General features: G+C 32.9%; 1 protein-coding gene across 1 annotated transcript in view; it reads left to right on the top strand.

The window, feature by feature from the left end:
• Positions 1-9,160: 9,160 nt before the first annotated feature.
• Positions 9,161-13,943, top strand: part of LOC132062139 (disease resistance protein RPV1-like) — a 5,302-nt gene continuing 519 nt past the window's right edge. The window contains exons 1-5 of the mRNA XM_059454774.1: positions 9,161-10,164; positions 10,823-11,918; positions 11,995-12,390; positions 12,484-13,392; positions 13,550-13,941. Coding sequence (XP_059310757.1) covers positions 9,635-10,164; positions 10,823-11,918; positions 11,995-12,390; positions 12,484-13,392; positions 13,550-13,941 — 3,323 coding nt within the window. The 5' untranslated portion in view covers positions 9,161-9,634. The remainder of the gene's footprint in view (positions 10,165-10,822; positions 11,919-11,994; positions 12,391-12,483; positions 13,393-13,549; positions 13,942-13,943) is intronic.

Below are 13,943 nucleotides of genomic sequence, written 5' to 3'. Positions count from 1 at the left end.
CTTTGATTTGTTGAATGGTTTATCTTTACATATTCATGTGAGGATTTTTTATAAAGAAAGATTGTAATTGGGTTTCTGGGTCATGTTTAGCTTTTCAGTAGAATCTTGTCTTTGTTTGAAATGTTAATATGCATAATTTTAGTTATTGCATGTGTTTATTTGAGTAATCACTTGCCGCAAAGTTTGTATATGCAGGTTTTTGTATATTGCACTTTTTATAGTGATTTAGTTTAAATTAACTGATAAAATCTTCTAGTTTCTGCAAGTATATATTGCAGCAGCACTTACAAAAAATGGATTATACTTAATATTATATCTCCTTTGTCCATTTTCAAGTAGTTGACTATGGTGTTTGAGTGTTTGATAGAGATTATGATAATTGGTTTTGATATCTGGAGGATGACAATGGTAGTATTGTAGTGAAGCTTTAGTGGAACTTGAAATTAAAACGAAGATTTTTTTGTTTTTGTTTTTGTTTTCACCTCGTATTTGATGCCAGCATTGAAGTCCGACTATATTCTGACTCGTGCCGCGTAGAACCCATAATTTAATAGAAACAACAGAAAAGGCTCAAATATGTCATCGAACTATCGGAAATGGCTCATTTATGTCACTCATCAATAGTTTGTCTCATTTATGCCATCGACCTATCGGAAATGGCTCATTTATGCCACTCATCAATAGTTTGGCTCATTTATGCCATCGTTCATTACCAAAATGAGTCATTTATGTCATTTTTCATTAACGCTGATTTTATAATACCAGATATGACATGTGGCCTCCAATTAGAGGTCTACGTCGTTTAATTAAACCAGCCCAATTTTAAATCCCAAATTAATAAAAAATCCGACCCATACACCCTACCCACCCACAACCATAATTTAGTTGGAGGCCACGTGTAATATCTAGTATTGTAAAATCGGCGTTAATGAAAAAAGCATGGATGAGTCATTTTGGTAACGGGCGATGTTATAAATGAGCCAAACTATTGATGAGTGGCATAAATGAGCCATTTCCGATAGTTCGATGGCATAAATCAGCCAAACTATTGACGAGTGGCATAAATGAGTCATTTTCGATAGTTCGATGGCATAAATCAGCCAAACTATTGACGAGTAACATAAATGAGTTATTTCCAATAGTTCGATGACATATTTGAGCCTTTTGCGTAGAAACAATGCATCATACTCAGTAGATCACGAGATATTTATACTAAGGTAGAAGTACTTCAAGAATGTAGAGCTAAAATCTGTACTCGTCTATGAGCTTGGTTCATGAGGAAATAATGTTTTATCTGAAGTTTGCCAATACTAACTACAACTAAAAAAATTGAATTATTTTTAAATATAACTTAAATAGCAGGGTAAAAATTGACCACTTAAGCTTTAAACCTAACCGATCGCCTGGATAGATGAACTCCGTAATGATGGGCCAAGATTCCGTTTTTGGGTAGGTTGACCGACTTGGCAACTGGCAAGTGACCAATTTGAAGTTATCTATGATTGGGAATTAAATTATCCCTTCAAATCCTACTTCTAATACAAAACGTAGTGAAAATTACAGTATAAATTAAACCTAACAAGAATCAGGGAGGGTAGCAAGCAGTAGAGTAGGAATGGCCCTAAATAATCGAAGAAAGTTCATATTTCTCATCCTCATGCATACACTCATAGTATTTATGGCCCTCACTTTGATCCTAAGCAATGACAACGACGATAATGTACTATCTTCACCCTCACTTGCAGAGTTTTGCGTGAAGCACTATTTTGGTCCCAAACGGCCCGTAAAAATACAAAGTTCTAGTATTAATGATGCAGCTTTATGCAAAGACCTGCTTCGTCGTGTCACCAGGGAACATTGTATTAGTGGAGAATTTGACCCTTCATATGTGGCAGCTCTCAGAAAATTAGTTCCAAAATTTAAAGACAACGAAGATGCTCTCAACAAATTTCTTAGCAGTAGAACTCGATGTCCGCCAATTTATCCGGTCAATTAGTTCAAGACTTTTTATGGCGCACTTCAATACTGCATGATTTTTTGTATCGTTGGTACAGTTTTGAGGTGTATTTATCTAAATCTGCAGTTAATTTTGGTTTTTGGAATATTTAGTGGGCGTTTGGCCATAAAAATTATTCACTTTTTTCCGAAATTTTTTTCCACTTTTTTACCTTTTAGCGTTTGGCCATAAAAATTATTCACTTTTATTCCGGAGTTGTATTCCGGAATACTGAAAACAAGAAAAACTTGTTTTTCAAAAAATTTCCACTTTTTTCACTTTTTTACACTACATTTCACCAAAAACTACAATTTCAAAAACTATGGCCAAACACAACTCCAACTCCAGCTCCAAAAATTCCAAAAAAAGTAAAAAAGTTTTTGGTATTTATGGTCAAACGGGCCCTTAGCACAGGTGGATCCAGGATTTTGAGGTTCCAGGTGCTACACTAGACTTCGAATCAATCTATTTTGAGCTTCGATTCGGGTTATTCGTTTTTTCGATTCGGATTATTTACTTTTGGTATGTATAAACAAATTGATTTCCAAACTATTTTATTCTTTGACTTGATTTTTTTTAGCTTTCGTTCGGGTTATTCTTATTTTTAATTTATATAGACAAGTCAACAAAACGGAATAGTTTAATAATTATGCAATTCTCCTCGACGAATTTTCATATTCTGAAGCTATCGTCTAACTCAATCAAGAATAAATAATGAATACTAGAGCTATAATTCATTGTTAATGCATATTTAGATGCTCAAAACAAAAACTAAGTGAACACTACGAATACTACAAAAATAGAAGGAGAGCAAATATCGTGTTTTTAAATGTAGAAAACAGTAGTTTTTACAAAAAAAAAAAAAAAAAAATGTAGTACGCCTGGGCCGATCCGGTGCGTTTTGTGCAGAAAATCGGGGACTTTACCAGTGGCACCAGACAACCATTTGTCAATACGAGTGCCAATTTATATATGTATACTCTATCCTATATACACAACATATACATACAAGGTTTCGATCGGGATGTGCGGGTGGCGTGACACTCCCTCCCTTAGTAGATTCGGTCCTAGTCACTTATGAGTCTTGTTCAGTTATGATACATATTAGACCACTCTCCTCCCTAATTGGCATTCTGTTTAACTTCTAATTCTAAGGGATATTTTATGAATTTTGTCATCGAGCTTTCAGTTGCACGAAGGCCTTACTTAACCATACCTGATAACAGAAAATAAGAAAACACTAAATTCAACACGTGTGTAAATTTTGCCATGTAGTATATCCACATCAAATTCCTAAAAAAACACACGTATGTTGAGCTTTAGAGTGTGATCTTCGTTTGGATCGCTTGCGAGACTGTACCCTGACTTTTAATTGGTTTCTCCCGTAACCTTAATCGTATCACGGACCGTAGCACCATTTGAAAAATCATAAACCCCTCTTTTGACCTAACTTAATACCCGATGTCTTTCCCTATATGACACATCATGAAATTTCTTTATTGGAAAATGACATTTTTTTGGTGAACCCACCACTAAGGTCCACATCCCAACTTTGTAGTAATTTAGATTTCTTTATTGGAAAATGACATTTTTTGGTGAACCCACTCACTAAGTCCACATCCCAACTTTGTCGTTATTTAGAGCATGCGTGGGATAGCTAATTGAAAGTAGTTTGTAAACATTAAGAGTGTTTAAATAAATTTCACAACTAAGATAATATTTATTTAAGTGAAAGTATTTGAACTATGCGAGTTTCATACGGGTGTTCATAGAACCCTCTGACACTACCATAAACTCATATCAAAATATTTCCTGGAGGGATATAACATGCTACTTGAACATCACACTCCAAAAAACTTTTCCAAAGAGTTCCAAGTGGCAGTACATGTTTTTTTTTTTTGAGTGAATAGATTTGAAAAAACCTAAACTATCACAATTTTGCGAGTTCAATACCTAAACTATTGGATGTCCTCAGGACCCATGAACTCGTTGTGCTATGTTAATTCATTTTTAATATTTTTTTCATCTCACACGCGCCTCGTAACAATTCATCCCAAATATTTTGCCACACCTCAACTAGGGTTTTTAATCTAGTTATAATCCAAAGGATAATAGGACCACCAAATATCAATATCTATATCTATCTATTTAATAATACTATATTAAAAGTGGAAAATCCTTAAGCGAAAAGCTAAATCACTAAAATACCCTTCTAAATAATTTAATTATCTTACGTATTAAATATTTAAAAAAAAAAAAAAAACCCAGCCGCATACAAAAGCTACGCTTCATATTCCATCAAGAGTCAAAACTATTGGTGGAGTAGGCAAATGACGTCAATGGCCTTAATAAGGTCGGTCTCCAAGGCATTTCCATTTTTAAAATAAAATTTCTTCAAGTCTAGTGGATAAAGTATAGATTTTTCGTGAGGTATTTTCTTTTCTCTATCCCCGTATCTGGGTCACTAGATCTGAACCTTTTTAAAATTCTATAATTTACTTGTGTTATGTAAGTGTAAATTTTGTTGGGAATAGTATTTGTTTTGTACAAGGAACAAATGCTTTTTCTTCGATCTTAGTGATTTTGTGGGGTAATTTTTGTTACTTTTCTTTTGGTCCATTTCTTTGATTTGTTGAATGGTTTATCTTTACATATTCATGTGAGGATTTTTTATAAAGAAAGATTGTAATTGGGTTTCTGGGTCATGTTTAGCTTTTCAGTAGAATCTTGTCTTTGTTTGAAATGTTAATATGCATAATTTTAGTTATTGCATGTGTTTATTTGTGTAATCACTTGCCGCAAAGTTTGTATATGCAGGTTTTTGTATATTGCACTTGTTATAGTGATTTAGTTTAAATTAACTGATAAAATCTTCTAGTTTCTGCAAGCATATATTGCAGCAGCACTTACAAAAAATGGATTATACTTAATATTATATCTCCTTTGTCCATTTTCAAGTAGTTGACTATGGTGTTTGAGTGTTTGATAGAGATTATGATAATTGGTTTTGATATCTGGAGGATGACAATGGTAGTATTGTAGTGAAGCTTTAGTGGAACTTGAAATTAAAACGAAGATTTTTTTTTTTTTCACCTGGTATTTGATGTCGCATCAAGTTGACTATATTCGACACTTCAGCCGCAGTAGGGCCTGTATAGGATGACCCGCTTCCCTATTAAGAATTTTGCATCGACTGAAGAATATTCTTAATACTTCGTTCGAGAATAGTTAACTAAAACACAGAATTAAACAATTCTCAATGTCGGATTGTCTCTATCATAACATGTTATCTCACATGCCTAATTTTACATTGCACGTTCAACAAGATGTGAATATCGACAACCATAGAGCAGCCGAAGTGGATGAAAAGAGGATACATCAGATATTGGCATTACGATCTATATTACATGATATATGCTTCATTACTTGTTTGTACCAAAAAAAAAAAAAAATGGAAATAAGTTAAAAAAAAAAAAATACTCCCTCTGTCCCAATTTATATGATGCTTTTTTCTTTTTAGTCAGTCCAAAAAATAATGACACATTTCTATATTTAGTAATAATTCAATTTTAATTTTACCTTTTTAATTTTAATGAAATGATTTTTAGCCACACAAATTCTTATGGTTTATTTTAGACCACAAGTTTCAAAAGTTATCTTTTATTTCTTAAACTTCGTGCCCAATCAAACATCTTCATATAAAATGGGACGGGGGAGTAGATGTCTAATAAAAATTCGCCTATTCATCTTCATAGACTCAGATGATATTAAAATCATTTTTACTTCAACAAACAAGTACATCCTAAAACGATCCACATTAATATTCACAGAAATTTGTATTTTATTTTCATGAACATTACTCACTCAAAGCTTTATTAATGATATTTATATTATTTTACAAAATCATTTATTTCAAGACCAGAAACTAGTTTATACTATATAAACTTGCAAAATGGTGACAGTTAAAATTTTTTTTTAACCTGTCACTATTATTGAAACTGATAATAAACAATTGACGATATTTTGTTAAAAAGTATTGATAAACAGCTTTAAAAAGTATATGTTTAAACTATATAGACGTCGTCCGTTTTCCACTAAAAAAAAAAAAAAAAGGTGTGGGCCCCAACTAAACATCAACCAATATTAAAAAAAAAGTGTGGGCCCCAACTAAACACCAACCAATATTAAAAAAAAAAAAGTGGAACTCACCATCTCCAAACTCACGGAAAAAAAAAGTGAACCCCATATTAACAAAATCAAGCAATATAAAAAAAATGAATCCCATTAAAAAAAAAAAGAAGAAAAAAAAGTGGAACCCACCATCTCCAAACTCACCGAAAAAAAAAAGTGGATCCCATATTAACAAAATCAAGCAATATAAAAAAAAATGAATCCCATATTAAAAAAACAAACAATGTCAAAAAAAAAAAGTGCATCCCATATTAAAAAACCAAACAATATTTATGTAATTTCCAAAGTATCTCATTAAATCAATAATGATGGATTCATTGCCACATGCGTATCAATCCATTAGTGGGAGCAAATGAAATTATTGTACAAAAACATACTTAAAATACTTATATATTAAAATAAGATAGAATTTAATTATTTTTTCATTTTTTCCTTACTCTAATAAATGTGAAAAGAGATTAATGTCATAAAAAAAATATTAAATGGCGATCAAATAATTAATAAGGTAAATTAGTGAAATTATAATTCTAGTTGACGTTTCCTTAAAAAACCGTGCAAAAGAAAACATGACAAGTAAAATGAGTTAAACCAAAAATATTTACCAAAAATTAAAAAATAGTAGTTCTTCATTTAAATAGAAAATCAAATTTCTACTTTGTTTCATTTTAAACATGTAAAATTAATATAATAATTTGAATTAGAATTATCCAAATCAAAATTTGATAAAAAATAATAGGTATTGTTTAGGCCCAATCTACATACATTAACAATAGAATATTTTACACTTTTAAATTAATCGAATTAAAATTCAAAGTATCAACTGATGCTTAAATATTGCTATTGTTTTATCTCAAAGAGAGAAAAATGGTTTCCTTTTAAATAAGTCTATTAATAAATTTTTCCCAACTTTGTATTCATAGCAAATAATAATATAATAAAGTTTTGGATACGGAGCACAAACTACAATGTTATATTAATCGTATTTTGAACAATATATATATATATATATATATATATATATATATATATATATATATATATTACTTTACTACTATATAGAAGAGCCGATTTATAAAACGTTAAGATCGTCATCCGTCCTTTGATCCCACTTTTTTATTTAAGGGCAAAAAAATCCTTTGTGGTCCCATCCACTTTTTTATTTAAGGGCAAAAAAATTTGTTATCCCATCCACTTTTTTATTTAAAGGCAAAAAAATAACATTTTATACATTATATTACCAACTCTTTTAAAAAGTAGATAGAAATACTTTATTATATTTCTATTTTTCTACTATATAGAAGTATCGGTTTACCCATGCTTCGTCGTCAGTCACTCTTAAAAAAAAATGCTTCTATATAGTTAAAAAAAAAAAAAAAGGAAAAAAGTGGACCCCACCCTCTCCAAACTCATTAAAAAAAGGTGGACCCCACCCTCTCCAAACTCATGAAAAAAAAGTGGACCCCATATTAAAAAAAACAAGCAATGTCAAAAAAAAAAAAAAAAAAAGTGCACCCCATATATTAAAAAATCAAACAATATTCGCGTAATTCCCAAAGTATCCCATCAAGTCAATAATAGTGGATGCGTTGCTTACGTGCGTATTAACCCATTAGTGAGAGAAATGAAATTATTGCGCAAAAAAAACATGGACCCATATTATTGTTTTTCTTTAAAAGGCTTAGTAGGCAAATACATACAATTTTAAACTTTCTTTTTCTTATATTAGCGCAGATCTAATCAGATATTTAATTGTTGTATTTGCTATTCCGCTATGTCATTTATTTGTTATGATTACTAAAATAAATATACTTAAAATATTTATATTTTAAAATAAGATAGAATTTAATTACTTTTTATTTTTATTCTTACTCTAATAAATGTGAAAAGAGATTAATATCAAATGGAGATCAAATAATGAATAAGGTAAATTAGTCAAATTATAATTCTAATTCAAATTCACGTTTCCTTAAAAAAACCATGCAAAAGACAACATGACAAGTAAAATGAACTAAACTAAGAATATTTACCAAAAATTAAAAAATTGTATTTCTTCGGTTAAATAGAAAATTAATTTCTACTTTGTTTCGTTTTAAACATGTAAAATTAATTTAATAATTTGAATTAGAATTATCCAAATCAAAATTTGATAAAAAATAATAAGTATTTTACACCTTTAAATTAATCAAATTAAAATTGAAAGTATCAACTGATGCTTAAATATTGCTATTGTTTTATCTCAAAAAGAGGAAAATAGTTTTCTTTTAAACAAGCCTTCTCTTTTAAAAAGTAATAATAAATTTTCGTAGCAAACACGAATATAATAAAGTTTTAGATACGAAGCACAAAATCCATCTTCGTGTATACGAACACAAAACCCATGCTTCTATATATATATATATATATATATATATATATATATTATCACTATCCAAACACAACTACATATACATAGATACACTATAATCTAAAGTGTTGGGTTAAAAATAAGAAAAACAATATATGATCAAACTTAAAAATGCTTACAAGCTGAAAATCATAACTTATAAGCTTTTTATATATTTACCAAACAGTAAATAATTAAAATGTATTATAAACTAATGACTAGCTTATAAGCTTAACATTGAAATAGTTAAAAAAAGAAAAATGGCGCTTTTGTGGATATTAGTATGGATTTAGCATTCCCGCATTCTTTTATTTTATTTGATATATGTCAATTGTCAAGTGAAAGTTTCACCATCCTCAAAATTTGTTAGGTGCAAATGAAACAGAAATTGATGGAAGCCATGGATGGCACTTCCAGCAAGAACAGAGATGGCAGCGCGGTGGCTTTTATCATATTTCCAGGCTACGTACGTACATGTATATGTATAAAAAAAATGGATTACAGAGGGTTCTTAGACCATTATGTAATCTTGAAACCATCTTATTTGTTTCATGTGCCAACCAAATTACATACTTTGCGCTGCAATCACAGGCCAAAAGAGAAGTGCTGTAGAGAATCATGAAAAAGATAGCAACTTTTTTTTTCTTATTATTATGGTGTAGGCAGGCTTAGAAAATTTGAAGTTCCCAATTGAGACCGTATAATTTGTCAAGAGAGGTGGTTATTATATTGCATTAGATGCTCTATGCGGAAAGAACACTGTCCTGAATAAACTATTAATCAACAAGGATTAGTTAATTAAGCAATAGACCCCTTTAACATTTTGGATAATAAAACAGCACAGATTCCTATATCATCTTTGATTAATTTAATTCCTTATTTGTGGTAGAGACAAAAGTTGGACTCGCGTCCATTGATCCAAGGCTGATGATTTTACTACTAATTTAATAAAGAATCAACTTTATTACTCCAATTTATTAGCAGACAAAGGAACTACCCTGATTAGCTTTCATTAGTTTGGATTTTCTTGTTGTGACCACTTGAGGATTGGTCAACTTGATCTGATGGGTTCTGAAAGACAACAAACATCCTCCTCTTTTGTTTCTCCATCCATTTATCATGTGTTCTTGAGTTTCAGAGGTGAAGACACACGCAAAACTTTTACTGATCAGCTTTATGCTGCTTTGGTAGGTGCCGGGTGGCGCACTTTTAAGGATGACAATGAGATTGAGAGAGGGGAAAATATTAAGATGGAATTAGAGCGTGCAATCATAAATTCGAGGAGTTCAATAATTATCATCTCGAAGAACTATGCTACTTCAACATGGTGCCTTGATGAACTTGTCAAAATCCTTGAACATAAGAGGACCAAAGGGCATGCAATTCTTCCCGTGTTTTATCATGTGGATCCTTCTGAAGTTAAATATCAGAAAAGGAGCTTTGCAGAAGCATTTACGAGATACGAGAGGCAAATTGAAGCTGAAAGTGATGAAGAAGGAAAGAGGGAGTGGATGGATAAGGTTAAAAAATGGAGAGCAACTCTTGGAGAGGTTGCAGATTTGGGTGGTGTTCTAGTGAACAATCAAGAGGATAGGTAAGTTTTTGTTTCTTTTCACAACCAGTAGATTTCTTCATACTGCAAAGTAATCAAGAATATATTGAGATTCAGTTTTCAGGTGACCTTTTTGAACTCGTTCCTCCTTGCATATTGTTATTTGAGGTGCATTTCTTGAGGAATTTATAAAATCATTAAAGCAAAGTTAAAGCTATTTAAGGAAAAAAGAAAAGGGGGAGAGTGAACTACTGGTTCTTTCTCAGTACATTAATATCCTTGGAATTTAGATGTGCTTGAAGTCTCAAAAATTATTGATGTGTTATTGACAACTTGAACTTTAGGATCTTTTCATTTACACATCCAAGTATTTGTACGGTACAAACTGATTTCATCAGAAAGGAAATGAAATTAGGGGTCAAATTAGTTTCATAAATAGGTTGGGATAGATAAATTTCGTGTCCGTCTGTCTTGGCTTGAGCTAAAATGCTGGATTTCCTTTTTTCATTTTTTGCTTTCCGATTTTATAACAAGACAAGAAAATGATCATAAATTCCAATTACTTCGGATTCAACAATTTATGAGCTGGAGTGGTTACACAGTTGTTTGCTTTGATTGCTTGAATAGAAAAGCCTTTATAAGTCGTTAAAGTCAGATGTGATATTTTTGGCCAACCATTTGCTACTTGACAATTGATTAGGAAGGAGTCAGATTCCATTGAAGAGATTCTTCAGCTCATTGAGGATAAATTGAACCGCACAATCTCAAGTGTTGCGCCTTACCTGGTTGGGATGAGTTCACGGGTCAAAGATATTGTTTCGTGGTTGCAAGACGGATCGCATAATGATAATGTTACTGCAATTTGCGGGATGAGCGGGATTGGGAAGACTACTGTTGCCAAATATGTTTTCACTACAAACTTTAGAAGATTTGAAGGTAGTAGCTTTCTTGCAAATATCAAAGATATTTCTCAGCAACCTGATGGCTTAATTCGCTTACAGAAGCAGCTCCTTTATGATCTAACTGGGATAAAGTGTAAAATACAAGATACTGATGAAGGGATCATCAAGATAAGAGATGCTATTTGTTCTAGGAGAGTTCTGGTCATACTGGATGACGTTGATCAACAAGAACAAATACACACCATAATTGGTATGAAAAATTGGTTCTGTCCAGGAAGTAAAATAATCATAACAACTAAGAATTCATGCTTGCTGAAGGTTCATGAAATTCAGAAAGTCCATGAAGTCAGGAAAATGGGGAATGATGAATCATTGGAGCTTTTCAGTTGGTATTCCTTTGGGGAGGACCATCCAGCTGACAAGTACATGGAACTATCAACAAGGGTGGTAAAGCATTGTGGAGGGCTTCCTCTGGCACTTCAAGTTTTGGGTTCTTCTCTTCGTGGGAAAAATATCGATGTATGGAAAAGTGCATTAGACAAGTTGGAAGCCATTCCTGCTAGACAGATAATTAAAAAACTAAAATTGGGGTACGACTCATTAAAAGATGATCATGATAAGAGTTTGTTCCTTGACATTGCCTGCTTCTTTACAAGAAAGGATAAAGATTACGTTATTGCAGTATTAGACGAATCTTATATTTACACAAGAGTTGGGATTCAGAATCTCATAGATAGATCCCTGTTGGCAATTGAGGGTAACAAGTTGATAATGCATCAAATGCTTCGAGATATGGGCAGAGAAATAGTCCGTCAAGAATCAACCAAGAAGCCTGGGAGTCGTACCCGATTGTGGTACTATAAAGATTCATTTAATGTATTGAGAGAAAGCATGGTAAGCATTCCCTTTCAGGTGTATATTTCCTTTTATTTTGGATACTGCAAAGCTCTTATCTAATTATTATTTTCAGGGCTCAGAGACAATTGAAGGTCTTTTCTTTGACATGAATATGGTCAAAGAAGACCAATCTTTCATGGGAAGTTCTAGCAGTGGAAGAAAGTGGTTGTTTAAAGAAGTTAAGAGTTATCGGTTCGGTTTCTCCAGGCATCCGATCAAGTTTTCTTCAAAAACCTTTAATGAGATTAAACTGAGAACTGATACCTTTACAGTTATGAACAAGTTAAGACTACTTCAGATCAATTATACACATCTAAATGGTGCTTATAAAGATTTTCCCAAGAGCCTGAGATGGCTATATTGGAGAGGTTTTCCTTGGAAGTGTATCCCAAATGATTTTCCATTGGAGAGCTTGACTGTTCTTGACATGCGGAACAGCTGTTTGGAAAGACCGTGGGATGGAAGAAGGGTATGGAAATTGCTTTGTGTTATTAGTTTCCTCCACTTTTAATAAATACCAATAGCTCATTACTCATCGTTTTTAAGATCTTTTTCATTGTAGGTGCTTCCGCTGGTAAAAATTCTCAACCTCAGCCATTCTCATTCTCTTCTCAGAACTCCTGATTTTTCAGGACTCCCAATGCTGGAGAAGCTTGTTCTAAAAGAGTGTGTCAATCTAATTGAGGTTCATGAATCCATTGGAACTTTAGAGGCTCGGCTCATTTTCTTGAATATCAAAAACTGCAAAAGACTTAAGAAACTACCCAGAGAGATATGCAAGCTAAAAGTTCTTAAAACCCTCATAATATCTGGTTGCTCAAATCTTGTAGAGTTGCCAAGAGACCTGTGGAGGATGAAATCCCTGACAAAGTTTTTTGCTAACGAAATCCCAATGAGTCAACTAGCCTCTACGAGAAAACAGAACCCACTATGGCATGCATTTATCCGGTCTTGGGTACCGAAGCCAAGAAAAGCTCTAGGGCTTCCATGGGTTTCTTTGCCAAAGTCTTTGGTTAATTTAAGTCTATCTGGGTGCAATCTATCTGAAGTTGCTTTTCCTAGGGACTTCACAAATTTAGTGATGTTGCGGGACCTAGACCTTAGTAAAAATCCGATCAGCTGCCTTCCAGATTGCATCAGAACTCTTTCCAGGCTCAGCACACTTGAATTAGGTTCTTGTACAATGCTTAAATCTCTCATAGACCTACCTCGTGTCCATGATTTGAGGGTAGGCTATTGCACTTCCCTAGAACGAGTAACATATCTATCAGTAGGATGCCGTGCAAGAGTTTTCCATGTAAATGGCTGTAAAGAACTCACTGATATGGAGGAAAACTTCAAGTTGGAAGCCATGGGAGGAATTGAGAAAACAATGAAGTCATTGGAATTAAGCATGTTGGATTCTGTCGGAAGCTTTGAAGTGAAATTGTATAACAATTCAACTAGTACAGAAAGTAGAGGACCAGTAAAGGTACTTTCTCCTCTTCCATTCCTCCACCCCCACCCCCCAAAAAGGGGTTGACGGATCTACTTTCGTGTACTTGGTCAAACTTCTTCATGTAACACCTGTACCTGTTGGTTCTTTCTTTTGTTTTTTGTCATATTTAATCAGATACTTCATGAAACAGGCGTTGTTTGAAGGAGGATTAATCAGCATATTTCTTCCGGGGAGCAAGGTTCCTAATTGGTTTTGTTACAAGAGTGCTGGAGCAACTCTATCTTTCACTGTCCCTTCATCTCCTGATTTCAAGATCCAGGGTATAACTGTGTGCTCAGTGTACACAATTGACTGGAAAGTCTGGATAGCAGGTATCCAATTTTATGTGATAATCCATAATGAGCAGAAGAATGTGAAACTGATTTATAGCCCGACTTGCTATGGTCTTCCTGAAGCCCAAAATGAAATGTTATGGTTCAGCCATTGGAGATTTCAGAGTCAGCTGGATGCTGGTGATACCTTGAATGTCACGGTTCTTACTATGGATGGTTTTAGCATCATAGAAATCGGTATTCACTTAATGC

The sequence above is a fragment of the Lycium ferocissimum genome, chromosome 7, assembly GCF_029784015.1.
Source record: "Lycium ferocissimum isolate CSIRO_LF1 chromosome 7, AGI_CSIRO_Lferr_CH_V1, whole genome shotgun sequence".
In the NCBI taxonomy this organism is placed as follows: domain Eukaryota; kingdom Viridiplantae; phylum Streptophyta; class Magnoliopsida; order Solanales; family Solanaceae; genus Lycium; species Lycium ferocissimum.
The sequence above is the reverse complement of the archived record's forward strand: the minus strand, read 5'-3'. Positions and strand labels throughout refer to the sequence as shown.